Raw genomic sequence first — 27,650 nt, 5'->3', positions numbered from 1 at the left:
TCATACATTCAATAGTGGGTACATTCCATGATACAGAATTGGGAATTAAAAAGAACGTGCCACATTGTGTTACTATATAATATTTTTTTCCCTTGCAAAACTGACTATACCTATGAGAACCATTAAGTTTATGTTGACTGTTGTTCTCTTGGATCATAATATAATTTTATATTCTTATAACTAAAGATTTTACTCATCTGTTTGAGCCAGCTGAAACACGTTTTTGTGTTGCTCTATTCAACTTTTCCTTAGACATAATTAAATATGTCTAATATCATCCTCATGCTTATCTTGCTCTAAAGTCGAGAAGAGATATTCTCTATAAACTGCTCGGTCATGATTCACTGGATGTATTCTGTGCCTGGCTCTTTGTATTCGTAACAAAACATTTTCCAATAGCACAAACTCTTAATCTGACTATGAACTCGACATCCTGACTCCATTAAATCGGCTTTATCACTGACAGGCAATCAGCGTCGTTTGTGCATGCACCAGCAGAAAAACCGGCGCCGGTTTTTAGAGCCTACTGATTTCTTTATGTATACGGCTTCCTTGTAATATTTGACTTAATTAATTTATCTAGAGCTGGTTATGCAATTCTAAGCAAACAACATCTCCAATGTCTTGTATGCAATTTTTCATTTCTTTTCAATTCTATTCATTTTGGTGCAATAATGATGGATAATGGAAATTTGGAATTTTGATGTTGCGTGCTTAGGTCAGGGCAAGTGGGATTGGTAAATTGTTATGGATAGTAGATATTTCATCATTATTATGAGCATAGTTCTAATTTTTTTCAAGTGAAGAAATTATCAAAATTTTCAGAATTAACCATTTTTTTCATTTCAACATTAGAATATCAAATACTTGCGCAAAATATGTACAATAATTTACTTCTAGACCCCGGGTATCTGAAATAATATTTCCAAGTTTTGATAAGCTAACAATAAAAGCTTGTTTCTTAGATTATAAAATCATCAGTTATTTTTCGATGTCACACGTTCCTTAATTATGATGCCCAACTATTCGAACTTCTCGATTTCTTTATTCTCATATCCCAATACGTTTGATCATATTTACATGATCTACTAGACTATCAAATATTCATGTTTAGTTATAAAAATTACTAATAGATTCGCAAAATAAATAACATATATTCAGCTAATTTAGGAATTCATTTTCTTCTGCTACTCACTATTTTTGTAAATTCACATAGCCATCGATCGAAAGCACTAAATTTTGCGGTCTTTTCTGTTATTCGTTTGTATTTATCTAGAGAATTGTTTTTGAATAAATAATGGCCTGTCCTCCCCTTAAGAGCCGTTAATATTCAGGATAAACTTAGAAACAAAATGTTTGAGTAAAATAAAGCATTTTGAATTCATCTGAATTCATTATAATCCAGATAATTGAAAAATATTCAACTAACTTTTTGATACTTGTAAGTGTTATTTAATTCGTAACGTGTGTAAGAAACGAGCGGCAATATATACGAGGTATATCCACAATGTAACTCCATTTTATTTCTACCAGCGGTAGCACTACAATCGCAGTTTCAAGTTACTCCGACTAAATCTGAGAATGGATGTCATCTTCACCTGAGGGAGTGTACGTCATCTTCAGATCGTTGTTGCTGACGTGTTCTTTGTAGTATTTCTTTATGTTATTAGCTTTAATTGGACAAAATGCTGTGAGTCATTCAATGATTATTTCATGGGCCAAACAGTTCAATTAAGAACGATATGGTTTTTGGTTACTGATGTACTGGTTTACGCAATTGAAAAGAAATTCACATGAAACAGTAAGATTGCAATAAGTGGTCTTGCTATGGAATTTCTGCAAATCTCACCATCATTAATTAGTGAAATTTAAAACTAAAATTTCGAGAACTTCACTTTACTCACATAGGATACCAAAAATTCTTACTGAATAAAATAAACGATAAAGGATCGGCTTCAATTATTAACACACTTTAAGGAAGACGGTGATTATTTTCTTTCCCGTATAGTCACAGGGGATGAAACTCGTATGACACCTCAGAAACTAAAAGACAATCGATGGAATGGAGGCACACTTCGTGCACTGTTTTTGATATAATAAAGAGATTTCGCTGATTGATTTCCTTACTACGAATCCAAACAATCAACGCCCTGCAAGACCATTGAAAAATTGCACCACGCAATATAGAACAGGCGCCAAAAATTATTGTTAAAAGTTACTACGATAAAGCCCGACCTTACATTGTGAACATAACATTTCCTTCAGGAATTTCGCTGGGATGTTTTTAATCATCATCCGTACAACTCCAACCTCCCTCTTAGGAACTCTCATCTCTTACACTTAAAATCTATTCTTTCCATCTTGAACGATGATGACAAGCTGAAATAATATGTTACTACACGTTTGAAAACACAGGCGACAATCTTCTAAGAAGTAGCCTTACAAAAGTTTGTGTTACGCTATGATAAGTACCTGAAGAAATTCGGCTATGTAAAAAAAAGTTTAATAGTTGTAGATATTTGTACATGTGTATTGTACCTGTACACATTTTATTTTATATAACGAAACGTACCTTACTTTGTGGTTATACCTCGTAGTTGTCTGAATAGAAGTATTTGGTACGATATTTTGGAGCAAACAATCGTTTAGCCTATGGTATCTTTCTAGAAAACGTCATGAAGTGCACTATTACTGAGACAACCTGTTTATGCACATGAGTTAGATATGATTAGTATTCATTACAATATCAGATACAAAAAGAAAATCAAAATTATCACAATTTGTAGCAAGTACGTTAATCTTTTATTAGGATTGACGGGAGTTGATATTGATTTTAAAAGCAAATTTCGATGTCGATAGGTACATTCCACAAGCACTTCCAAAACAATCACATGTCAAAGTTTATTTGAACTTTCCATTACTGTTAGCTATTGGAATACATGTAGCTGAGGATACACCAGGCTAAACTTTGAATTGTCTGTGACTTGAAAACTTTAATACTCTCAACTGCCACAAACGGGTTCAATAATCCGCAAAGTTTATTCTAGCGAATAAATCGACGTGATAGTTCGAATAACCTTTATTTGAAATGAAGTAGAATTAGAAATGTAAAAATTGAACTAGATTAGGACGGTCCAAGTTTAAGCTTGAATTCAAGTCCACCTAAAATAAAAAACCATCCATAGAATTTTGCTTATTACATCATTTTAAACGTAAATATTCTTATCCGACGTTAAATTGTAGATGTCTTTCTAAATATAATAAAGGAAAGGCATAATACGGTTTATCTCCGGAAAATACGTATAAAAGTTGAATAATAAATTCATTTTTACAATTCTTCAGTTATTTGAATAATGGTCTCCTTCAAAGTTCTCTCTTTCTATTGTTGATAACTTTGCTGAAAGTCTTCAGTTGCGTTTTTGTTTTGATGGCTTCCAAATTTCTCAAGTGCCGACCTCGAAGCACCATTTTGCATTTTGGAAACAAAAAGAAGTTACAAGGGGTTGAATCGGGTTAATAAGCGGATAATTTGTCATAGTTATTGAGCCAAAACCAAAAACCCACGCACAACCAGCGATTTGTGAGTAGGCGAGCTACACGAGCTCTGAGACGTCTCAAAATTTCAACGTAAAAATTTTAGTTCACTATCTGACCGGGAGGGATAAATTCCTTGTGAACAATGTCACTAGAATCGAAAAAAAAAATATCATTGTCCTCACATTTAACCTTGATTTTCTCGACTTTTTTGTTTTTGGGATTTCATCCCCACATTGAATTTGTAAGACCAGGATTCGTCTCCAGTGATGAGTCGGTTGAGAAAGTCACCTCTTTCCTCTGCTTCCAACTAATCCTCTCAACACTCAACCCTCTTTGCTTTTTTGTCAGAATTTGGAGAACGATTGTTTTGGGGATTGACAGTTCGTCAACTAAAATTCTTACTGTCAATCTACGGTCAAGCCCGAATTCGTTTGACTTGAAGTTGATGCTATGCTCCTCAATCAGAGAAAGCCCTTTTCCGACGGCAGGTAAATAAATGTAACTTTCAACAAGCAACCGCTCACTCCTAATTACACGCAGAATGCTATGACTTAGCGTTGATAAAATTGGCTACAGCAGCAGTGTAACCTAGCGGCGCCTGTAACCTTTAGCATAAAGTCATTATTCAACTTTTTTACGTATTTTACGTACAACCCTCTTGCATGTTATAGAGAAAATCTGCCTAAGTCCATACATGGCACTAGAAGAATATATAAAAATAAAATATATGATATTTACAACATTAATAAATGTACCACTATAAATATCACTTTCATCTATTTACAGAATGTAATATTGTTTGAAAGATATTTTCGTTTCTCACTAAAATTATTGGCTAATTAGTGGTAAAACACCTATATACATAAAAATGTGTAGGCCATAGTTAATTTAAAATATCTGGGTAGTACGTGAAATTCTGTCTTATCAATGATTAGAATTGTCATTTACATGTTTTTCTGTTATTTTCAATAAACGATTTAAAACAGAAGCTTTGTTATAAGTAGTTGCAATTGTTGTTGTTCGTAAGATATTAATACATTCAATTTTAGGGTAGAATACATAAATCCTGTTGATCCTGGAACCAGCTGCATTTCCAACCAGTCATTCCGTTCCACCCAATTCTGCTAGCCCTGACAGAACTCACCTTAGGAGCGAACGTAATGACCTTCAGCTGGCAAGGTAGCGCCGGGTCCGTTTGATCCAGGTGTAATAAACTCCGAAAATTCAAGTTATTCCAGGATGAATCAAACTGAATAATATGGTAGATTATATTGTATATTTAACAAAAAAAACCTTCAGCTGCATGTAGGGTGACGGAAAGTCCTTCAGCTTATAGTATACCTTTAGTATTCGTAGTAGGCTAACAAATAATTATCAAGGTCAACAAATTTTCACCTTCAAAATAATTTTATAAGCAATAATTTTTATTGGCACAAATACAAATGACAAAAATTTTATGCGCCCTATAAAAATCAGTAGTATATGTATAAATGTATAAATAAATTTAATAAACTATTAATTATCTAACTGAAATTAAAGTGATCGATAGTTTATAGTGTATTTAACAAAAATAAAATATTTAGCCGATCAACGCTGATACCAATGTACCGACGCGCGCGCATTCATGGGGACCTTCAGCGTATCAGCTGAAGGACTTTCCATCACCCTACATGCAGCTGAAGGTTTTTATTTGTTAAATATTCAATATAATCAACCATATTATTCAGTTTGAGCCATCCCGGAATGTGTTGAATTTACAGAGTTTATTAAATGGACCGGCGTTACCTTGCCAGCTGAAGGTCATTAAGTTCAGTTCTAAGGTGAGTTCTGTCAGGACAAGCAAAATTAGATGGAACGGAATGACTATTCAAAATATGCAGCTGGCTCCCGGAGTATGTTGCCTTTTATCTCTCCTTTATCTCATATTTCTTTCAGTTGTAAAGGTATCCGATCTTTATAACAAAGTTAGTAGTACTAGTCGTAGGTTGGAATTTCTGTTGGAAAATTTTGCATTCGGTTTAAAAACGGTTGAACGGCATTTTCGAAGAATCGAGCATTATTACTGAAGAAATGATGGGTGCCAAATAACTTGCTAACAAATGACCATAAAAGTTAGAAAATGGGGGTATAGACATTCCCGGGCGTCTACAACTGACATTCATTACTGGATTAAATTGTAAAAAGTGACGTAACGTAGATGAAACACGTCAATTATGAGAAAATTTCATGAAGTGAGAAGAAGTTTATAGCATATTGCTTTTGATCGATTCTCTCGCTACTACAATGAAATCTAAAGGTACTGTCAGCCAAATTAAAAAACTCAATTTGTTAAAATGTGGAGTTTTCTTTTGATCGTCCTGTAATCCTAATCTGAACCTAATGATTTTCATCTATTTCTAATAATGATGATGATGACGATAACGACGATGAATGACAGGTGTGCGCTACCTGAATTTAAAGGCTTGTCCACCGATATGATAATGTAAAATTTCTATCTCTATTTCAGATGAAGTTCATTCATCATTTATTTTAGTTTATAAACAGCCTATTCTTCTTTAAAATAAGTCTATACATGTACATTTGATTCAATCGTAAGGTTTGAAAATTATTCCACCCAATTTATTTCCAACCCGTTTCATATAATAGTAGAGAAACAGTCTGAAAAAAATTAATAGATTTACAAAATAATGGAAAGAATATTGCAGGCGTTTTAAGGGTTACTCTTTACTATTGTGCTAACTAAAAATCGCCGACTCTATTATTATACACCCTAAAAATATAAACTCTCGACAAGTTTTTCATCAACCTATTAAAAGTTTAAGTTGAACTTTGAGTATGCTCGTTGAATATTGTGGAACGTCGAGAATATTAGAAGCACAACACCTTCACGTGAAATAAGTTTTCCAATTAAGAACGTTAACTACTCAAATTTTTCCTGGCGTACATAATTCTTCTGTTACCTCAAGTTGGTCATAAGATTTTTAAGGAATAAGTGGACCGCAGTTGAAAATGTTTGAGAAATTGCTTGACAATTTTCGAATTGTATTGCTTTTGTGATTATATAACAAAAAAGTCCAGGGTATTAACCGCAAAACAAATAACCACATCTTTATATGAAGCTTCATATGAAAAATATCTACTGGCAACAGTTATTTTAGTGTTTGGGATCTTTGGCACATATGTATATCACGCTGGCCTTTTAGCATGGAAGTGATTCCCTTCCACTCTTTCCTATTTTTTACTTTCGTTTTCTATTCCTGAATTCCTCTTTCTTTTCTTCCATCGCCTATGAGTACCATCTTTTCCTTGATCTTCCTTTTTTTCTTATTCCTCCTTTTTTGTAATCTTATTACCGCATTCAACGCTCCCAACTGTTTACTTCTCCTCGTCAACTCGCTTCCAGATTTTCTCCATCGTCACCGTCGTCCTTGATAACCACCCCAGGATATAAATAACTTTGAAATTATTCCAAGCTCACTGCCTTTTCTTCGTTGAGTAAATATGCAGATCTACAGCCCAAGAATAAGAACAGCAGATTATTTGTTGCACACCAAATTCGTGGATGTTATACCCAACATGTTGGATACAATACCATCAGCGCTGCCTCAAAACTTGTTGCAAAATAATTGAAACTGAAAAAACGCGAAGAATATAGCGGACATGGGCTGAGAGGTACTTCGGAAACCATGATAGTGGAAAGCGGTGCTGATTTGCTCACTCTAAGATACTCTTAAGATACGGAGGATGGCATTCTTCAGAAAAAGTATCACAAAAATTGTTTAATCCTTCCACGACATTCCATCAGGAAAATGAAAACATACTAACGATTCCTAAATATACTAATTATGTTGTTGTTTTCAGAAAAGTGGTTCGAAAAATAATTGTTTTAGTTTTAATGTTTATCTTTATCTTAGTTTTAATTTCAATGAATTTTTTAACTTAGTTCACGGAAACAAAATCGGAGATTTGGAAAAATTTTCCGTGCGCTATTGTAAAAATAGCACCTTTACGTTTTTGTAAAAACAAGTGAGAATATATGTTTACAAATAAGCTCCAATGATTATACCTACTAAATCAGGTGTATACGAAGTGGATATCGAGTTGGTAGCTATACTTATTTCAATTCCTGCACAAGAAAACAAACATATTAGTGTGTAGATCCGCGTAAACAGTGCAATGACTCATATCAAAGCTGAGTCTGTAATGCTGCAAAGTACTCAATAAGCTGACTGGCGGAATGAAAGTAGAGCTTCTCTGAGTCACTGGACATAGAGAACTCGAAGGCGATGGAATGAAATTTAATGCAAAACAAAAATACCAAATCTACGTACTGACACAATTTTTAACAAAATGAATTCTTTTGCTAAAAATCTACAAAATAAATCTATTTAAATCTATCGTTATCCCATATTTCTTGTCGTTTAATTTCTTCATTTGTATCCATTAGATTTTTTCCACTTTTGGCTATGCTGGAAATAGTTATTCAAAGTTACCCATGAGCTGAACATATTGAAAATGTGCTGAGAATGGAAAACTTTCCTATCCATTAATGATTTAACATAGTTATCATTTATTAAATTAACTGTGATAAAAATTTACCATATATATTTTTTTCAATAATAACTCAATAAGTTGATTAAATGTATCTAAATTAGACCGCTAGAATAAAATGGACATATGGAAAGTGAATATTTTTATCAGTCAAGCATCAGATATCAGTGGAAAAGTGACGATTTTTATAAACAATGACAGTGAACATTCATCGTTCGATATTTTCCGTTAAGTGTAGCTTTCCAATATGTTCTAATTAATAGAATTATGGAATGTTTTAATATTTGGTGTCATAAAGGACTTTACAAGCTCAAACCACATACAAAGGTAAGATTTTTGATACACTATCCAGTAATAAACTAAAATTCAATATTCGAATATAGCACTATGAAAAATCATTTTATATCTAGAACCTCCATAATTACGTTGGCTTAAGTTATGTGAACTTATCCCTCGCATTTCTTATAATTAAACTTGTTGAGGTAAGCACGAAATTTAGAGTGAATAAACTGTAATTCTATAATGGATAACGGAGTAATAATCAGGATATTGGAAATACGATTGATCGTCAAAGAATGACAATATTGATTGTTAATTAGTTGGCAACGTAATTGCTCATTTAGAAATTTTCTTAAATAACCCTTCAATTAAATGCTTGTCGCGTTAAATATTTTGATGTTCTTGCTAGAAGCTAAAATATATACCAAAATATTTAGGGTGAATATAAGGTTCCTGGTTTAACCTTGAACGTTAGCCTATACAGAAAGGAATTATGAATGATTCAGGTTATTGCTTCATTTGCAAAGAAACTAATATTTTCTATTAAACAAATATATATTATAGGTTCCTAAAGTAGAATGTATAATTTAAAATACGAGGATATAATGAAAAATTCTTAGCCTACTATAGAACCAAACAAAATTTCATTGTCAAAATATTTTATTATTCAACATATTCTCCTCTTGATTGGATACATCCTTTACAGTGAACCTGCAACGTCTCTAGTCCTTTCAAAAAAAATGTTTCTTCTGGCTCTGCAAACCAGACCTCCACAGCTTTTATTACCTCCTCGTTGGAAGAAAATTTACGACCTTTTAAACTTTTTTTGAGTTGAAGAAAGAGATGATAGTCGGACGGAGCCAAATCTGGTGAATAAGGAATCCAAACCCTAAATCACGAATTATTTGCATGGCAACATGAGATTTGTGTTCAGGGGCGTTGTCCTGCAAAAACTAAACACCTTTGGATAGCTTTCCGCGTCTTTTCTCTCTAATTTTTTTCCCGTAGAGTAGTCAGTAATCGAATAGAAATCTCCAGTTATTGTTATACCCGTATCCAAAAAATCAATCATGATTAGTCCAAGGCAATCCCAAAAAACTTAAGCAAGAACTTTTCCAGCAGATTTTTGGACACGGAACTTCTTGGAGAACCAGAGTGTCGCCATTCCATTGTTGCTTTGTTTCTGGATCATAGAAAGGTACCAAGTCTCATTTATAGTAACAATTCGGTTTAAGAAGTCTACATCGTTTTTAAATCGAGCACAGATAGAACATGATGCTTCTACCCTTGCACGCTTTTGGTCAATATTCAAACATTTAGGGATCCATTTGAGAGCAATTTTTCTCTACTCCAAATAGACGTGAACTATATGATGAACGCGTTCGTATGAAATATTCAGTGCTTCAGATATCCATTTTAGCCCGATTCGACGGTCTGATAAAAGTCATGTTATGAGCTGCATCGATATTTCCGGGACTGACACAGAAACTGGCCTTCCCGATCGGTCATCATCTTCAATGGAAAATTTACCTCTTTTGAAGCTTGTAGTTTAATTTTTCACGGTCGCATACGACATACGAAGGGTATTAAGCATATCTTCGTAAATCTGCTTACCTCTTAAATCTTTTAAATACGAGGAAGTATTGATATCTAGTTAGCCTAGACCAGTTCCATGCATGAACAAAATATTGCATCACCATAGCAACGAACAAAACTTATTAGAAGTGTCAGTGTAAAGTTTGTCGTCAAAAAAGTAAACCAGAGTTACGCAATAAATTAAAAGAAAAGATATCCACCGAAATTGTGAAAATCGGAAAACCTGTATCCAACTAAAAAGTTGAAAATAATTTTCAAAATAAGCTCAAAACAATAATGAATGAAAAATACTAGTAGAATGAAAAAAGCGTCATAATTTTTATTACGATTGTTGATCTAGTACCTACATATTATGACACGAGGTCCTCCTTATTGAATTGTTGGATTCGTCTCGGGATAGAGGCTATTTATCTCAAGCTTCTATGGAATGACTACTTATTGAATTCTCCATCATATTATTATTCGGTTGTGTGCATTAGACGGATAGATTCTATAAACCTGACAGCTCAATTTCTAAAGTCAATTTCCATTTTCAAATTCTTAGTGTGTGAGAACGTATATGATTCAAAATAGGTTGTCTCTTCAGTTAGTAGATAACTTTCAAACGAATACATCAGCTAAAGATTATTTGGAAAATAATTGAAATAATTTCATAGATTGTCCTGTACAATTGAGAGTTTCTATGCAATTTACTTTAATAATAGTGCTCGAATAATATCAAGTGCGTAATGCTGTAGTTCGAAGTATAAAATAACTATATTTTTCCACTGCAACATATATGTTAAGACTATTATATATTTTACATCCATTTAATCTTGACCAAGAAAAAATTGGAGAAAATTTTAATGAAATTTTTAACTGAACTATTCAAACTTGAGAAGCTAAATTCTCTATCTACAATGCTTCATAATCTGTAGAGACTTTTCTAAGTGCGATAAATACAAATTTTCTACAGTTTGAATCGTTTGCAACAACTAAGTTATAGCCTTCAGTTTAAACAAACTTCAGTAGAAAAGTTTACAGATCGTAAAAGCCGAATTTCGATATCAAAGAATCTGAGAAAATTCAGTTTGAAATCTACGAACTTTGTTTGAGGAACTTAATCAAATATCCACATCACTTTATATCAAAATAGATTACACTGTCGAACTTTCTAATCTGTTAAGAGGAATTATATCGGATTATATTAAATAGAAATATCTCGAATAAAAATCGTTAAGTGATTTATTATCGTTTTAACTATCAAAATAGTTCGGTGACAACTATTTTTTTTTATTTTATGATGGAAAATATGAGAAACTATACCTTTAACATGTTTTGAATGTTTTATACTCTTAGATATGCTCAATTCCTTAGGCAGCAACAGATCACCACCATCAATAGCGATCTTGAGAATATCTGAGTGGAGTGTAAGCAGGTTGCTGTTTTCACAAAGAAGGCTAGTACTGTAGTTCATGATTTGGTCTTGTCTGGACATAAAATATCACCATCACCGCAAATTTGCTTGTTGGGTGTTGATGTTGAAAGCAATATCTCCTGTCATAATCACGTGGTCGATTTTGCCAAGGTTGTTTCACAAAAACTTGGAGTCCTCTTTAAGACCAAAACTATATGCTTCAAATTCTCTACTAAGCCCAGATTCGCCTATCCAGAGTTGACCAGAAACTTGGACAACAGTCGCTGACCTGACTCTGTTTTACTGATACACCCATGACAGATATTTTTCCAAGCTGTCCAGCATAATTCCACATAGAGCGGTATTTGCAATATCTACTCGACGGGCAGACGTGGCTCAAGAACACCGAGTTCGCTTACAGACGCCCAGAACGTCAATTTATCAGAACTCCTTCCTTTAGTGAAGTACAAGCCTATGGATTGAGTTGCCAAGGCGTCTTTCCCGAACACTACAACCAACAGAAGTTCAAGACCAGTATCCACAAGTAGCTGGTGCTACTGGGACTTTATACTCATTTTTTTACTATTAGCGAAGTAAAACAATCTCATCACTTATCATTGAGTTTTTTTATTACCATTATATTGAAAAATTTGAACGAACTTGAATTAGAATAACCCAATACAATTATTGGTAACCGATACTGATGCTTATAATTAAACATTTAATTTTGTGAGTTTTGTGTTTTGTCTTCCTGTATCAATAAACATATTACAATTGTTATCCAAGAGATTTCTATCCTTTCGTTAGTTGAGGATATCTGGAATAAATCAGCACATTGCTAATAGCTCCAAAAAAAAATAATAATAAATAAGTAATGCAATCAAATTTCACATAGAATATTTACTTTGAAAAATTAAAGCCATTTAATTTTGTCAAATAATATTATTCACATCCGTTCAAGACATACTCGTTTAAATTAGAGAATTTATTCGTCATCTGTTTGAAGCATTCGCTTAAAGTATTGCTCATAATCTGGAACCCCTGAGCTGCAGCCTGATTTATTTCGTTACTCTGATTCACAAAGGTATTTCTTACAATCTGAAGGCATTCTCCAATGTTATCCGATGTAATTGCCTTACATTTTTCTGGAATTTTGTCGCTTATAGCTTCTACTGCATCAAAGTACGTTTTTATTTGCTGCAGCTGGTAATCGTTTATACAACTGGGTCTAGAAAAAGGATCAAACTGTTTGATTTTATCTACCAATTTTCTAGCACAATTTTGCAGCTTCTCGTCACCGTTAATATACTGTAATAGAGAAAAAAATAATTTCTGTTAATGAAATGTGAAGAAACATATTCTGGAATAAACTTCAAGGGGTGTGTCAAATTAAACACTACACAATTTATAGATATGTATCTAGATGATATACTTTCATTAGAGACGTCAGCTTTGGGAAATCGCATAATAATGTGTAAAAAACTCATTGATTAATCTTGGGCTTGATAGGAAAATAAATATATTTTTAAGTCAATATTGACGTAAATAGAAGTTGGTAATGATGGATGGAAAATATATAAAATCGTAATCAAAGACATAAGATAATAAACATTTATCTATATATCTAATACAAAATTTTTGGTGTGTAAAACATTGTTAACATAAAAGTGCAGTTCATTGGTTTCTTTAGTTGATTTGGAAGTTCCTCATGTATGACAATCGAAGTTTCCTTAAACATAAGTAATTTGCAATAAAACGGTCTTAACGTCTTCAAACCTTTTTCTTTATTTTCAAATTCAGCTCAGAACAAACCTGATAAATAAGAAAACGTTTATATATATATATATATATATATATATATATATATATATATATATATATATATATATACATCTGGAAAATCTACAATAGATGCTATCCATACGGTCAAGCAGATAATGGAGAAAGCGCATGAGTATAAAATGGAAGTGGAAATACTCTTCATAGATTTTGAACAAGCGTTTGATTCGATAAAAAGAAGTAAGCTCATGTCGGCACTAAAAGAACTGGGAATACACCCCAAACTAAGAAAACTAATACAGTGAAGAAAACAACAGTCACAGTAAGGACACAAGCGGGGAACACAGAGGAATTTGAAATAAATCAGGGTGTAAGACAGGGGGATGCTTTATCAACGACGCTGTTCAATTTGGCACTGGAATATGTGATGCGTAAAATAGACAAGAGAACAATAAAAACTAGAAGTGGACAAATAGTAGCATATACAGACGACATAGCACTTATCTCAAGAAGTCGAAACACAATGGAAGACAAGCTAAAGGAAATAGTACTAGAAGGAAGTAAAATGGGTCTCAAAATAAATGAAAAGAAAACAAAAATAATGAGGCTAGATAAACGTATTATAGGAGGTAAACACAAAGTAAAAATTGGAAATTTTGATTTTGAGGAAGTAGATACATTCAAGTACTTAGGAATAACCTTAAGTAGCGACGGAAATAAAGAGGCAGAAGTCAAAGAAAAAATAACAGCAGCTAACAGGGCATATTACGCTAACAAAAAACTACTGCAAAACAAAATACTAGGAAAAAGTACAAAAATGAGAATATATAAAACAATTATTAGACCGGTCATGATGTATGCTGCAGAAACTATGACTATGACAAAAAAGCAAGAAGAAGACTTAAGAATTGTTGAGAGAAAAATATTAAGAACAATATTAGGACCAGTAAAACTAACATAAAATGAGTACCGAAGAAGAATGAACCATGAAATAGCACAAGAAATTAAAGAGGACATAGTAAGAAAAATTAAACAACAAAGAGCAAGATGGCTGGGACATGTATGGAGAGCAGGAGAGGAAACAGTAGCGTACTCAATATTAGATTGGACCCCTGGAAGTGCTAGAAGAAGAGGAAGACCAAGGTCTACATGGTGGCAAGAGGTAAAAGACGACCTTAAGAGAATTGGGATGTGGAACTGGCAAGAAAAAACGAAAGATAGACGAGCCTGGCAGGATATGTGCCACAAGATATAAACAGAAGAGAATGGGGACTGATCTACCCCGAAACAAAGAAAAAAAAAAAAGATCTAGAAAGCTCGTAAGAGAGGCGTTACCCCATCTGGGGTGTTTAGCCACCATATATATATATATATATATATATATATATATATATATATATATATATATATATATATATATATATATATATATATATATATATATATATATGTATATATGTATATTCAGTGAATCCCGCATTTCAACAATTTTTTATATTTTCAACATTGTTTTAATATAATTTATAATTCAAAAACATCGATTAACTAAAGTGCTTTTATATATTTTTACCTGGATTGTAGCAAACAATAGTATAAAGCTGGCCAGTACTAGTTTCTTCATATTAACAATATATCTGATGACGGAATATACTTGGAAGCAATAGATCCCAAACGAGTAAACCTATTATTGAAATAATACCTTTTATTTTAAAAACTGCAGTTGACTTTTTAATTATTTTTCAAATTAAAACAATTAAAATTCATGTTTGTGTACTAAAACAAATACGGTTAATTAGACACAGTTAACTAATGCATTAACGTCATTCAAGTTATTAAAACAAAATATCAATATTTTGATTATTAAATGCCTGAAGGACAAAACGAACAATGGACTAACAAGCGCTTTAATGAGCTGATCAAGCAGGTGCGTCAATTTGCGAAATATACAAATAGAAATATTTGGGATCATCACCTCCATTTATAATAATTTCACCAATGAAAGAACATTTTTTTATTATAGCTTGAGATTTTCCAGAAGCTATTTCAAATTAAATTGACTCTTCAATCGGAATCCGAAATATTCAGCAAACCTGTTTTCAATTTTCCAACTCCATAATGGAGTTGGAGTATGACAAAAGTTTATATAAAGTATCATGAAGCAGAAAAAAATAAATTCTGATACCTTCTTATCTGGATTTTTATTTTATTTCGAAAAACCTCGAATATTATGAAATTTAAATGAGTAAAATCTAAGGGATTAACCAATAATGCGATACCTTCATTTATTTTTATGAAAAGACATTACTTTGGAATGGGCTTCACTTGTTAATCCTATTGCGTATAGGAAGAACTAGTTTAGCAATGACAAAACTAGTTTGTGATGAAATAGGATATGGCCCATAACATATATATTCCATATATTAGCATCATATAAACTTATATAACTTATAATTGCATATATTCAATCTAAAAGTGTCTGTTCACATATTACCTATTATTATAGACCTAAAAAAATATGCGTTATAACACATAAACCACAAGACTATATAGCGTAAATCTTAACCAAAACAATTTATAATCTGCATAATCTTTTCTGCTGATTAAAAATTTTACTCATTTCTGCGTTTTACTCCGAGGTGTGGCAACTAATTGGCATAAAGAATTTAGGTTTAAAAAATAGACGATGCCAGATGAAACTGTTAATTATATTCTTGTTAAATTATCGGATTACTTCAAGAGACGTGCGAAATAGTCGTTTGTCTGCTTCTAGAGCAGCCATTCTTTGGCAAACGACTAAACAGTAATTAGTGGCATCAACTAGAAAATTTTAAGAAAACATTTTAAGATACATTCGTTTAAAGCACACTTATAATGTATAATAACATGAAAAACTTTACTTAAAATGGGATAACATGTTAAAAAAAAGAAAGTACCTATGTATCCAATTACAACCTCATAAGCACTTATTCAGACTAGTAACTATAACTGAATGATCCCTTCGGTTACTCCCCACAACATATTTCCATGCTTAAAGTATAAAATACTTTGACACCACCCACATAAAAAATTTTCATCCCATATTTGTTTGGCTGGTGTGGAATATATTATACTACCTATTATACTATATTATACTATACTATATATCAAATGGTTGAGAAATATCAGAAGTATGGAATAAAACTTAATACCAAAAAGACTAAGTACATGATCATCAGCAAAAATCCAGTAAACAATGGTGACTTTATTGTTGACAATGAACCATTAACGGACGGAATAGATTAACTATTTGGGACAAACTATTAATGACAAATAGGATCACTCAACAGAAATAAAATATCGCATTGAGAAAGCTAGAGCAGCATTCATAACATCTTGTGTTGTCACGATCTAAATTAACAGCTTCGCGTCAGGATATTAAGATGTTACGTGTTTTCTATTCTTTTGTATGGTGTGGAAGCATGGAGACTGTCGGAAACAAATTTTAATAAGCTCGCTGCTTTTGAAATGTGGGTAAATAGGCGTATGCTCCGAATCAGCTGGCAGGATAGAGTGCATAATGACCACGTGATAGTGCAAATGAGAAAGGAGAGAGAGATAATTAGATCTGTTAGGACCAAAAATTTATCTTACTTGCGCATGTAATACGCAATCCTGACACGTATATTATATTGCATCTAATCATCCAGGGAAAATGGAGTCCAGGGAGAAAAAGAACATCATGGTTGAAAAATTTACGTCAGTGGTTCGGTCAGACAACTAGTTTAGTCTTCCGAGCTGCAGTCAACAAAATTATCATAGCCAACAGGATCACCAACGTCAGAAGAAAATACCTGAATTCACATCTAGGGGCTTCTAAAACAATCAATCAATATTTTCTACAGTTTCTAACAAGCTGAGCTAAATAGGTTTTTACAGCTACAAGCTTGTTAAAGAAGAATAATTCCCTTCAATTGTTTAAACAATTTTGGTTTAAATAATATTGCATGAGGTTGTCCCATAGCAATTTGAAGAAGATCGCATAAAAAAGTTGAGATGGAAGAGTTTTCGGTACTCCGATTTCTCATGGAATAATTAGAAATCTGAAGTGCTATTGTGATATAACCTTTCTAAAAATTCTAAAGATTCCGATACTAATTCCACTCCACCTCAAGAATGTGTCTCGGTGATTAAATATTCGTTCTTGTAACTATCATATCTAAAATATCACCTAATATTAAAAAGGGACAAAAAATACATTTCCGACTTTACATTTCTTGCGTTTTCTTGTACCACTCCAAGAAATTTTATAACAATATTATGTGGACGAGCTTCATATTAGTGTAGAACTGATCTGGAAGATTCTGTTTTCAAGTTTAATTTTTCGTTTTTCATTTTAATAGTTATATAAAGGATAAGATATAATTAAAACAGAAGGAAAACTTTTTTCAGCTTCGCTTTTTCCTTAATACGTTTCGGAATAGCATGGTCTTGTTCCAACATAACCCTCCGTTTTAGATTTTTTTACTTGTTGCACATAAAATAATTTTAAATTTGCTTCCACTTTTTTCTCGAATGTAATTCGATTTAATTTCCCAATATCAACTTGATTCGAACTGTCGAATAGTTTTTTTATTGCGTTCTGACATGATTGTGATGAACAACACTTTTCTCAAAAAATATCAGCCCAAAAATCAATGTAAGGCCACTGCTTCTAAAGGGATGAATAGCTAGAGGGCTTCTGCATTTTACAATTTTAGTACCTGTATTTGTTAAAATAGCGGGACAATTTTATGACAGTAAAAAGAATACCTTTAATATCTAAAGTTTACTATAAACCATGAATTTGCAGAGACCGTATTTAAAAATATATCGAGAAATACAAAAAAATCATCCATGTATCTGACTGATGATTGTCCGATTACTGGAGGTTAAAAATCACTACTCACGGAAAACGCGGCTTGAGGAATGGATACTTGATTTATCATGAATTGTAAATAATTTCTATCTTTTAAGATTTCATTTTTAGATAATAATTGAAATAAATTAGTATTTTTATGAAACTTAGTAAGAAAACAAAAGATTTTCATTTGGAGCAAATTTTATTTTAGAACTTTTCTGCATTGTTTGATAATGTTATATTGGGGTCCACCTTCTAGGTTATAAGAATTTTTCTATCACATATTTTCTGAAGACGATAACTTGGTTATCGAACGAGGGTCAGACAGTATAATTATGAATGTTGATGTAGTGGTAGTGTTGACAGTATATCAGTATCGAACAAGATCATACCTCAATAGTCTACTCACAATAATCTATCAAGGAATCAGTATATTTTATTCGAAATAAAATATTCAAGAAAACATTCTCACTCTTTCTTAACTCACAATTTATAGAAAGACTAATTTACGAAAATTGCTATCGGTAATTGGCTATAAGTGTTTCAAATATCCACTCGTTATAATAGTAATCAGTCTCGTCATCTGGAAATAGAATGCGCCTTGAAAATATTATGGAAAAAATTAAAAAGAAAATAGCTTTTATATACGTGTACTTTAGTGATTTAATTAAACCAAGAATAAAAAAAAAATCAAGAAATAGAAGCTGTAAGAAGCTGTTAATTTTATTATGAATTCAAGTTTACGTATTTTATGAAATTCTAAATTCAATTTGAAGCTATTAAATATTATCCCACTGCTTTTGAATCCATTGTGTACATGTACATCAAACTCATCATATTATTATGTTCATTTACTCTTTAACTATTTTTTTCACATTACATACATTTCTTAATAACTCATCTTCAACTAAATACTGTACTTATTTCACATTTCTGTACCTATATGTATATTTACGACAAATATGAGGTTTGTTGAAGTCTTAAATATTTTTGACTAAATCATTTTATTTTATCATTTATTGTTTTATAAGACTGAAAATAATTTCGGTGGAAAAACGAAGACTCAAGAAAAATCAACTTATCAACAAATCAATTTACGTCTCTAATGAGATTCTATCTGCCAATAATAGTATTGTAAGCCGCGCTCACGTACCATTGAACTATCGAAGCTATTTTCCATTTGAAACGTCATTTGGCGATGGGAATCATATGAGGGACTAGTACTGGTTATAAGGGTAAAAAATGATGCATAATTAAATTTTTTTCTCTCGTTTTCTTTATTATAATTCCATATAAAGCTTTTTGTTTGTTATTTTTTGATAATAAAGTGTTGCTGTTACTGAAGATGCCACATTCGCAGATGACACTGCAGGATTGGCTTTACATCATAATCCAGCATTTTCATAACGTTACGTACAAGACAACTTGAATACAATAGATAAATGGCTAAAAAAATGGAGGATTAAGGTGAACGAAGCCAAGTCCACTCAAATAATTTACACAATGAAACGTGACACGTGTCTACCAGTCACATTTAATGGTACACAATTAACCGAGTTAAACGATACAAAGTACTTGGTTATTCATCTTGACAGACATTTAACTTGGTAAAAACATATAATTATGAAAAGGAAACAACTTTGTACCAAATTTAAACAAATGTATTGGATGATTGGCCGTAAATATGAAGTAACTTAAGAGGACAAGCTGCTGTTGTACAAGGCTATGGGGGACTGCAAGCAATTACAACCTACAAATACTGCAGCGGTTTCAAAATAAAGTGATAAGAGCCACAGTAATTGCCCCATGGTATGGGACATCAGCATCTATAGAAAAAGACTTTCAAGTACCTTCAGTAAAGGAAGTAGTATACTAAGCTAGAGTGTCCTTATATATAGTATATTACTATATACCTTAAAGAAGTATCTTCACTGGAAGAGATATTCCTGCATGTCTATTAAAATAAACTGAATTACTCAATATCCTACTTTGGTCAGATTGTAATTATAACTGGAGTTGATAAAAAAATGTTTTTCTTCAACATCATTTCATCGAGGGCTCCAAAGTTGAGACTTCCAAAATGACACCCTTCACTGCGGTGAGATGTTCTCGAATTTGCTAAAGATGAAATAAAATATTCAAAAAGCTTTTTGAAGAGGAAGCAAGCTTATATCGTAATTTACCATCTTTAAATAAGATAATTTTAAAAAAGGCTGCTGTTGAAAAAATATGTTTTCTCCACTTTTCCCACATGGCAAAATGTTTTTTTCAATTTGTTTACAATTTTCTCATAAATCAAATAAAACGAACAAAGAATTAAAAGATTTTGTCGATTGGTTACAAAGAATAACTTTACCGATCGCTCCAAACTGCTTGTAGAACACCGAAAACGCATGCGTTTCTTTCTTTCTTATTATTTCGAATTTCGCTATGAAATTTTGAGAGATATTTTTTGAAAATAAAAGGAATCGAAAAATGCGTAAAAAAAACACTTTTTTGAAAATTATAACCGGTACTGGTCCTATAAATGATTCATTTTATAGAAAATTGCAGTAAAATTTGTATTAGTTAGTAAAAATACTATTATTGGATAATAAAAATAAAATATAGCATATTGCGCTGTTAGACTTGAACCTTTGAAGAAAGGCAATGCTATAAACACGCAACCGTTAACTAATCTTATTTGTTTTACATATCACCGTGATATTTTAAAATTTGATTGAAAGGTTCTATAACATTCTGTTTCATATAAAAATTGATTCAATCAAATCACGTAATATTCTTATAATTTTAGAAATTATTTTATTTATCATGTATTGTCATACATAAGGAGGAAGGATACGGAATTTCAAGACAATAGGTTAATAAAAAGGAAGAATTTAATTAGAAGATTCCATTTGAATAGAAAAAAAAACAAATAAACTAACAGAATGGGTAGAATAAAGTGTGGTAATATAACAAATTAATTGATTAATCCACCTTTCCTATTCATTATTCAGATATTGCTAAAAACATGGAAAAAGTTGAATAGATCAAAGTACAATCTCCTACATCTACTAGTAAACAATCTATTACGCCTAAATTCCGCTGGTGCTGGATAATTATCATATAATTTTCTCATATAATCGCTAAATGAGTCAAATAATATTTCAAAAATGATTTATTCTTGTAACTTCCATAATCTTTATTGTCTTCGTATAGACTCCTTCTTTTCTCTCTATATACTTTTATGGTGGGAGCTTAATACTACTTATTTCAAATATGGCGCAGATATATATATATATATATATATATATATATATATATATATATATATATATATATATATATATTTATAATTTCAACAATGAAACATTCAAAAAGTATGAAATGCAATTCTCGGGGTTGCACCCTATCGACGTTTCATTTAGTTGCTATGCTAGCAATAAAAGAGCGTTACCTATATGCAAACAGCTTTTGCGCCTAGCCAAATGCTCAGTTTTCAAGGTTTTTCATAATGTATAAACAACATAAACTGCTATCATTATTTCAGTATGGAGCAATATTTTATGCTAATGTCAAAAGTTCTGAAACTTATAAATAATAATAACATTAAAACCACGAATTTAGTTAAATTATTGTGGTCTTTATTACTAAATATTTGTTTAGCTTGTTTTCCCTGATTATATTAATATGACAGGCATATGAATCACTGTCATATTTACCTAAAAAATGGAGTTTATTTTTAGATTAAGTTCACTGCTAAATTTAAACATATATTTGTTCCGTTCAAATCTGTTATAAAAATATACAGAGGGAAATTAACTTGGAATGAATTCAATTATTCAAATACAAAAATTATTGAAAATAAATAATCAGACCCCTTGATTAGTATTTCCAATCGCTATTTTTTATATAAAATAATAATGTGTTTAAGGTATCATAATTTAGAAATGGTGTGGCATCGTTACCCATATAGGATTTTACGATGGGCCCAGTATAGGTCCAGACTTGGGCCAAGTATGTACAACTCTGGCTCTAGCTTAGAAGCCGTTATTGGTACAGACTTGGTTGGACTCTGGGATGATAACAATGTCCCTCGCTTGGTTTGCAAGCTTAAACCGGGCCTGGTGGCCTAGATAAACCCAAGACTGCTCCGCAACCCTGGGCCAGGCAGGTTGCTTGTAAAAATAGATTTTCAATATATTGTTGATAAAATCATAGTTTTATAACAAATTTCTATTAAAGCACTCTACTAATCAATGTACATGAGAATATTAATGATACTATTTTTTATGGTCTTATGCATAAAAGAATTTTATTCATTAAAAATTAGTACTTCTAATGTTAAGATATCTATTATGGATAAAATATTAAAACAAAACTTTATATAATTTTTCTGAGTTCTGCCAAGCCTGCCTGGCTATAAGATGGCCAAGGTAAGTCTACATAGAGTTCAGCCAAGTTTGGCTGACTATAGAATGGCCGAAGCTAAGTTACCCAGACTTCAACCAGGCTTGGGCCATTATTGGTTTGCCAAGGCCGGGTTTCCCAGCGTTGGCCCAAGCTAAACCCCGTTATTCACGTCTGGGGGGTTCTACATGGTTAATTATGTTAGTTGACAACATTGTCGTCATAATATCTATTTTTATGGGGTGTGTGAAATTGCACATGACTCCTAAATTACAAATTGTTATTTCCTACCAAATACAAAATACTAAAAAGTAACAAAGTTATGAAAAAAAGTGATTAAACAATTGGATTCAATTATATCAAAAAAATTGACCATCTCACAATTTCTTTCGAACATTTCTAATGAATTGGGGCGAAATTAATCTACACTTTTCACTTAATCGTATGCCCCAACACGAATTTTGACAACTTCGTTTGAAAGTGCTCTTGTGAAAGAAGTTAAATGGATTGAATTATGGGAATCTGTGTATCCAATCAAAAGTTCCTCTCTAACATATTCATCTTCTTGGGAAAATAGATAACAGATACTTACGTATTGATCTTATAATATAGGAACCAAATGTCTTTGTCAATAGCATGTACGTGGCAAGGAAATTGAACTCACCTTTTAGGATAAATTTTGATTATAAATCAGAATCTTCTCTATAAAAATACTATTCAGTTGTTTAATAATTTGTTCATGTTACTACATAATCTATATTTCTAGATTGTTAGTTTGTGAGGATACAATATGATTTGAGATGTCGTATTACTGACGACTGGCAAATTTCAACATCATTAGATACATACCTGATAAAGGGTAGGTTCGGATTTCCTTGAACAAACAGTACATTTTTTCAAATTATTGTTTATAACTACACTGTATTTATATAGAACTGTGAAACTATATAGAAACGAATTCATATTCTATAAACTTTATCAAAAAATATTGTGGGTGATATATTTTAGAGAAGAGATATTCACAACATCAAAGTTTTCTCCATCTTTCCACTTCATGCAACCACTTTAGAAGTGGAAATATGTCAATATAACTTTGAATAGCAATTCTTAACAATCAATATCAAACATTTTGTAGTGATCACAAAAGTAATCGCGCCTCTAGAATAGATAGAAAACTAAAAAATATTTGGAGTTTGCTCAGTAAAAAATTTTCGTAATGCCATTCTTATTCAATATACAGGGCAATGAAGAAAAAATAATTTTACGATTTCGCCCCAACTACTGGAAACATTGTATTGAAACTTTAAACGAATATGTTTTGGAAGCTGATACATCCAATGAATTTGTTTTTATATCTGACTCTCATAAAGGGCGCTATTTACACGGGTCGTAGCCAGTAGTATTGAATATAACTTTCTCAACATTAGATTTATTAAACAAAATTTTATGTGAACCTAAACATCATTTAATTTTACTCCAAAAAGATATTCTCGATAAAACTCGATACTGTGTACCGATTTCGGAATATTTTGATTTGAAAATTATAAAGAAATAACCGATGCTGGTGTAAAGTATTGATGAAGTTATTAATTATTATTAATATCAATTATTGAGCATTTTGTGAATTGGAAATTTTTTGAACTTAAACGACACCCCATCTATATAAAGATACATTCAAAAATTTGGGAGTAAGGGCTTTCGTTTCTTGTAACGTCTCACAAAAATCCAGTCCAATTAGTATAGGATCTTATTTTTCAATGTTAAATAAGTATTGGCACTGAGCTATTGGCGGCCTTAGTATGATACAAACAATAATTTGATAATAATGTATTCCATTGATGGAAACCAAACTGTTGTTAGAACTGGAAAACTGTTGCTGGAACTAGAAAACTGTTATTCATTGATAGTTACGACGTTGATGCAGTAATAATTACATTTCTGAAACCTTGTTATTTGTTAAATTAGATATATTCGAACAAAATGTACTCAAAATACACATACATGTTATTAACCTTAGGTGAGTGTTTAGGAAACTCAACTCTTGTTTAGGTGATTAATGGATTCTTTAGAAAAAAATTTTATCAAGAGTACCTTTTTGGTGTAATATTAAATGATTTTTATATTAACTCAATAAATCTAATATTGTAAAAGTTATGTTAAATACAATTTGATACGAACCGTGTACCTAGCGCCCTCTATGAGAGTCAGACAGAAATACAAATTCATTGGATATATCAGTTTTCCAAACATATTTGTATAAAATTGCAATACGATGTTTCCAGTAGTAAAATCGAGAACAAATCAAATTTTTTAATGGGCAATTCCTAAATATTTTTCAGTTTCCTATCTATCCTAGAGACCTTTTTTGACGCACCCTGTATAGTAACAAATATCTGATATTTCTATCAAGTTCATATTCGCATATTCCTATATAAACACAATTATTACGTAGGATGTTTATGTCTTATGAAATACGTTTATCCAGAATTGTATTACAGTTGTTAGAGTTATAAGCAGACGAGGTTACAATCTTAATAAAAAGGGGTTAGAGACGGACTAAACTCCAAGACCCTTGTGTAATTACTCAGGGCAAATCGGCCAAAATAAATAATCATAATAGGCCAGCTTGTTGGATGTTATTGCAAGAATTCAAATTTATTGTATATAGTTTCTAATTTCAAAAAGCTTTTGAAGAAATAATATAAATATAGCGAGAATAATTCAGAAATCAGTTGTTTCAAAAGGAGGCTGAATATTCTGTTCCCAACGTCTACGAAAAAAATATTCCAATTTTTATATCAATATAGGGGGTTTCATTAGTCATAAGAAACGATAAAAAACGAGGAGAAGATAATTAACGATGATAGACAAAACGGTGAAGCTTTAACAAAATATCTAGAGACTCTATTTCGATAATTTCCTTTTGCATTATTCACCGAGGAGAGAAAGAGATAACTAGCTTCCTTAATACACCATTTCAAATTGAAATCTTCACTGTAGACTCAAAACCAGTGGAATAGAAAAGATCACAATGAATGGAGTGAATATTTAAAAAGCACCGGGATTAAATCTAATTCTCGGAAAAATAATACCAGAACGGCGTTAAGGTTAATATTTAATGTTACATTGTAACCAAATCACTCGTTCTAGCTTACCAAACCTCTCATTGAGAATATTTAATGTAAATTTGTTAGCTTCTACATATATCACATTACTCAATAAGTCGTGTGACTAACTAAGAAAAATGCATAGCCAGTGGTCACTTGGGGACAGATCTTGTGTGTGTGCAATTCGTTCAATTTAACCATCGTTACCATCGACTTGTGAATCGTTGCAGTGATTTTTGCGATGAACCATTGTCGATGAACAATATTCCATGCGCATTCTGAAGCCAAAACCTTCCCAAATGTTGGACGCTTCGAGAGGGTTTCACCGGCTGCAGTCAACTCAGATGATGATCGTTTTGATTCCAAAGTGTAGACAGCAAAATATCCTATTTATTACGTGGAAACATGGTCAAAAACACTGCTCTGAATCATCAACGCGTTGATGTTTTTAATCGACTATGAGTAAACTAGGCACCCACTTTAAAAAAAAGCTTTTTCGTGGTCAAATGTTCATGCATAATTATGAACACACCACCTTCTGATATCTTTACAGCCTCAGTTTTCTCACGAAATTTCAATTCACGATTAGATATAACCAATATAATCAAACTCTTTTGATGTTTTCTGGAGTAATCACCTCAATTGGACGACCAAAACATTCACCATCATCGGTACAACCACGTTTAAAATCAGCAAACCAATAACAAATGGTTCTTTTCGATAGAGCCGAGTCCGGATAACACTTTTGAAGCCATTGCTGAGCTTGTACAGCGCTATCTGTGTGACAGTCACACGATTTATTGAGCGATGTTATATCTCACCAAACCAAACCATCACTTCCATCTATCATTAATAGTCCAATGTCAACTTTTTTAATCAAATCAAGTATAATTACTGTGTGGTAATTGCATATTTCCATAACATCATTTAACAATGAACTTTAAACACTTTCTTCTTTCAATACGTCAGTGAAATAAGTTTTCCTAATTTTGAAATTCATCTTCATATATGATATATTAAGTGAAGTAGTAGCAAAATTATTTTCGAGTTGAAATTATTATGCTTATTCAAATCAATTATTGTGGCCACAATAAACTTTTTTGGTCGTTCTGAAATATTGAAACCAAAAAATACATGGATTTCAAGCATGTTCTACGTTTGGAACGGACTCAAATAATCAAATCCAGATTATGTTACGAGATTGCGGATTCATTCAAAAACAAACAAACTTCGGAATAAAGCGGAATAAAGCGGAATAAAGTGACTAAAAGAGGGCAAAAATTATTTATAATTCCAAATCAATTGGTAATATCATTCAGAAGTCTTTAAAAACAGATGATTTTTCTTTTGTGGAGCTTTGGCCACAAATTGAAAATTCGTTATATTATTATAAAAACACGTTAATATTCGATATTAAATTTTTGAAAGAACATTTTGCACAAAAGTGTTGTATTGACACTTTTCTGGACAAATATACTTACACTTCGGTATAGGTATTTATTCTAATATTATATACAAGTTTTTTAAACTCATATATCAATAATTCCACTGTAAATAGCATATGTTATGGAAAAAAGTGAAACCTTAATGATTAAAAAAGTTTTTCCAACAACACAACAATAATTCAAAGAAACGCGTTTATAACTAACTTTCATATGAGGTTGTAGCTAAAAAACTTGGAAAACTATGATTTATATTCAAAGTTAGGTAACGAGCTAAGCTATTAATCTAATAAATTTTATTTTCCGTTTATGTGGGAAGTACCTTCTCAAAAATGATTTATATCACTTAAACAAGTTGATTTTGATAAATAATTTCGAATATGTACTAGGATTGAAACTAAAGATGCGCCTCCCCTGAGGTCTGATACTCAAATAGAAGGATCTACTTCAGGAACTGGAAGTATCTCCTTATGACATAAGTCCCGTGCCCAAACAAGACATCTAATAGATGTAGAAAAAGTTATAACTTTGTCGCTATATGATTGACCTTATTGAAGCAATTACAAAGAAAATTGAAAAGTTGAATACAAAAAGATAAGAAATCCAAGCAAAAGAAAAGTAATATTGGAAAATAAGAAAACCAAGACCAGAAACACTGAAGGGAGTGAAGGTGAAGAATGTATGCAGTTTAAGAT

The 27,650-nt window shown here is 31.8% G+C and overlaps 2 protein-coding genes across 4 annotated transcripts in view; one reads left to right on the top strand and one right to left on the bottom strand.

The window, feature by feature from the left end:
• Positions 1-27,650, top strand: part of LOC130900754 (rap guanine nucleotide exchange factor 4) — a 302,255-nt gene that overhangs the window by 190,401 nt on the left and 84,204 nt on the right. The window contains exon 2 of one of the 3 annotated variants that reach the window (XM_057811610.1): positions 8,193-8,415. The exons of the other annotated variants lie outside the window; for them this stretch is intronic. Within the exon in view, the coding sequence (XP_057667593.1) occupies positions 8,356-8,415 (60 nt within the window). The 5' untranslated portion in view covers positions 8,193-8,355. The remainder of the gene's footprint in view (positions 1-8,192; positions 8,416-27,650) is intronic. 3 annotated transcript variants of the gene reach the window in all.
• Positions 12,240-14,819, bottom strand: LOC130900759 (uncharacterized). The gene is made up of 2 exons (XM_057811618.1): positions 14,709-14,819; positions 12,240-12,667 (listed from the first exon to the last, which is right to left on the bottom strand). Exons 1-2 carry the CDS (start codon positions 14,757-14,759, stop codon positions 12,302-12,304), a joined length of 417 nt encoding a protein of 138 aa, XP_057667601.1. The 5' UTR covers positions 14,760-14,819; the 3' UTR covers positions 12,240-12,301.

Source organism: Diorhabda carinulata, chromosome X (genome assembly GCF_026250575.1).
Source record: "Diorhabda carinulata isolate Delta chromosome X, icDioCari1.1, whole genome shotgun sequence".
In the NCBI taxonomy this organism is placed as follows: Eukaryota; Metazoa; Arthropoda; class Insecta; order Coleoptera; family Chrysomelidae; genus Diorhabda; species Diorhabda carinulata.
The sequence above is the reverse complement of the archived record's forward strand: the minus strand, read 5'-3'. Positions and strand labels throughout refer to the sequence as shown.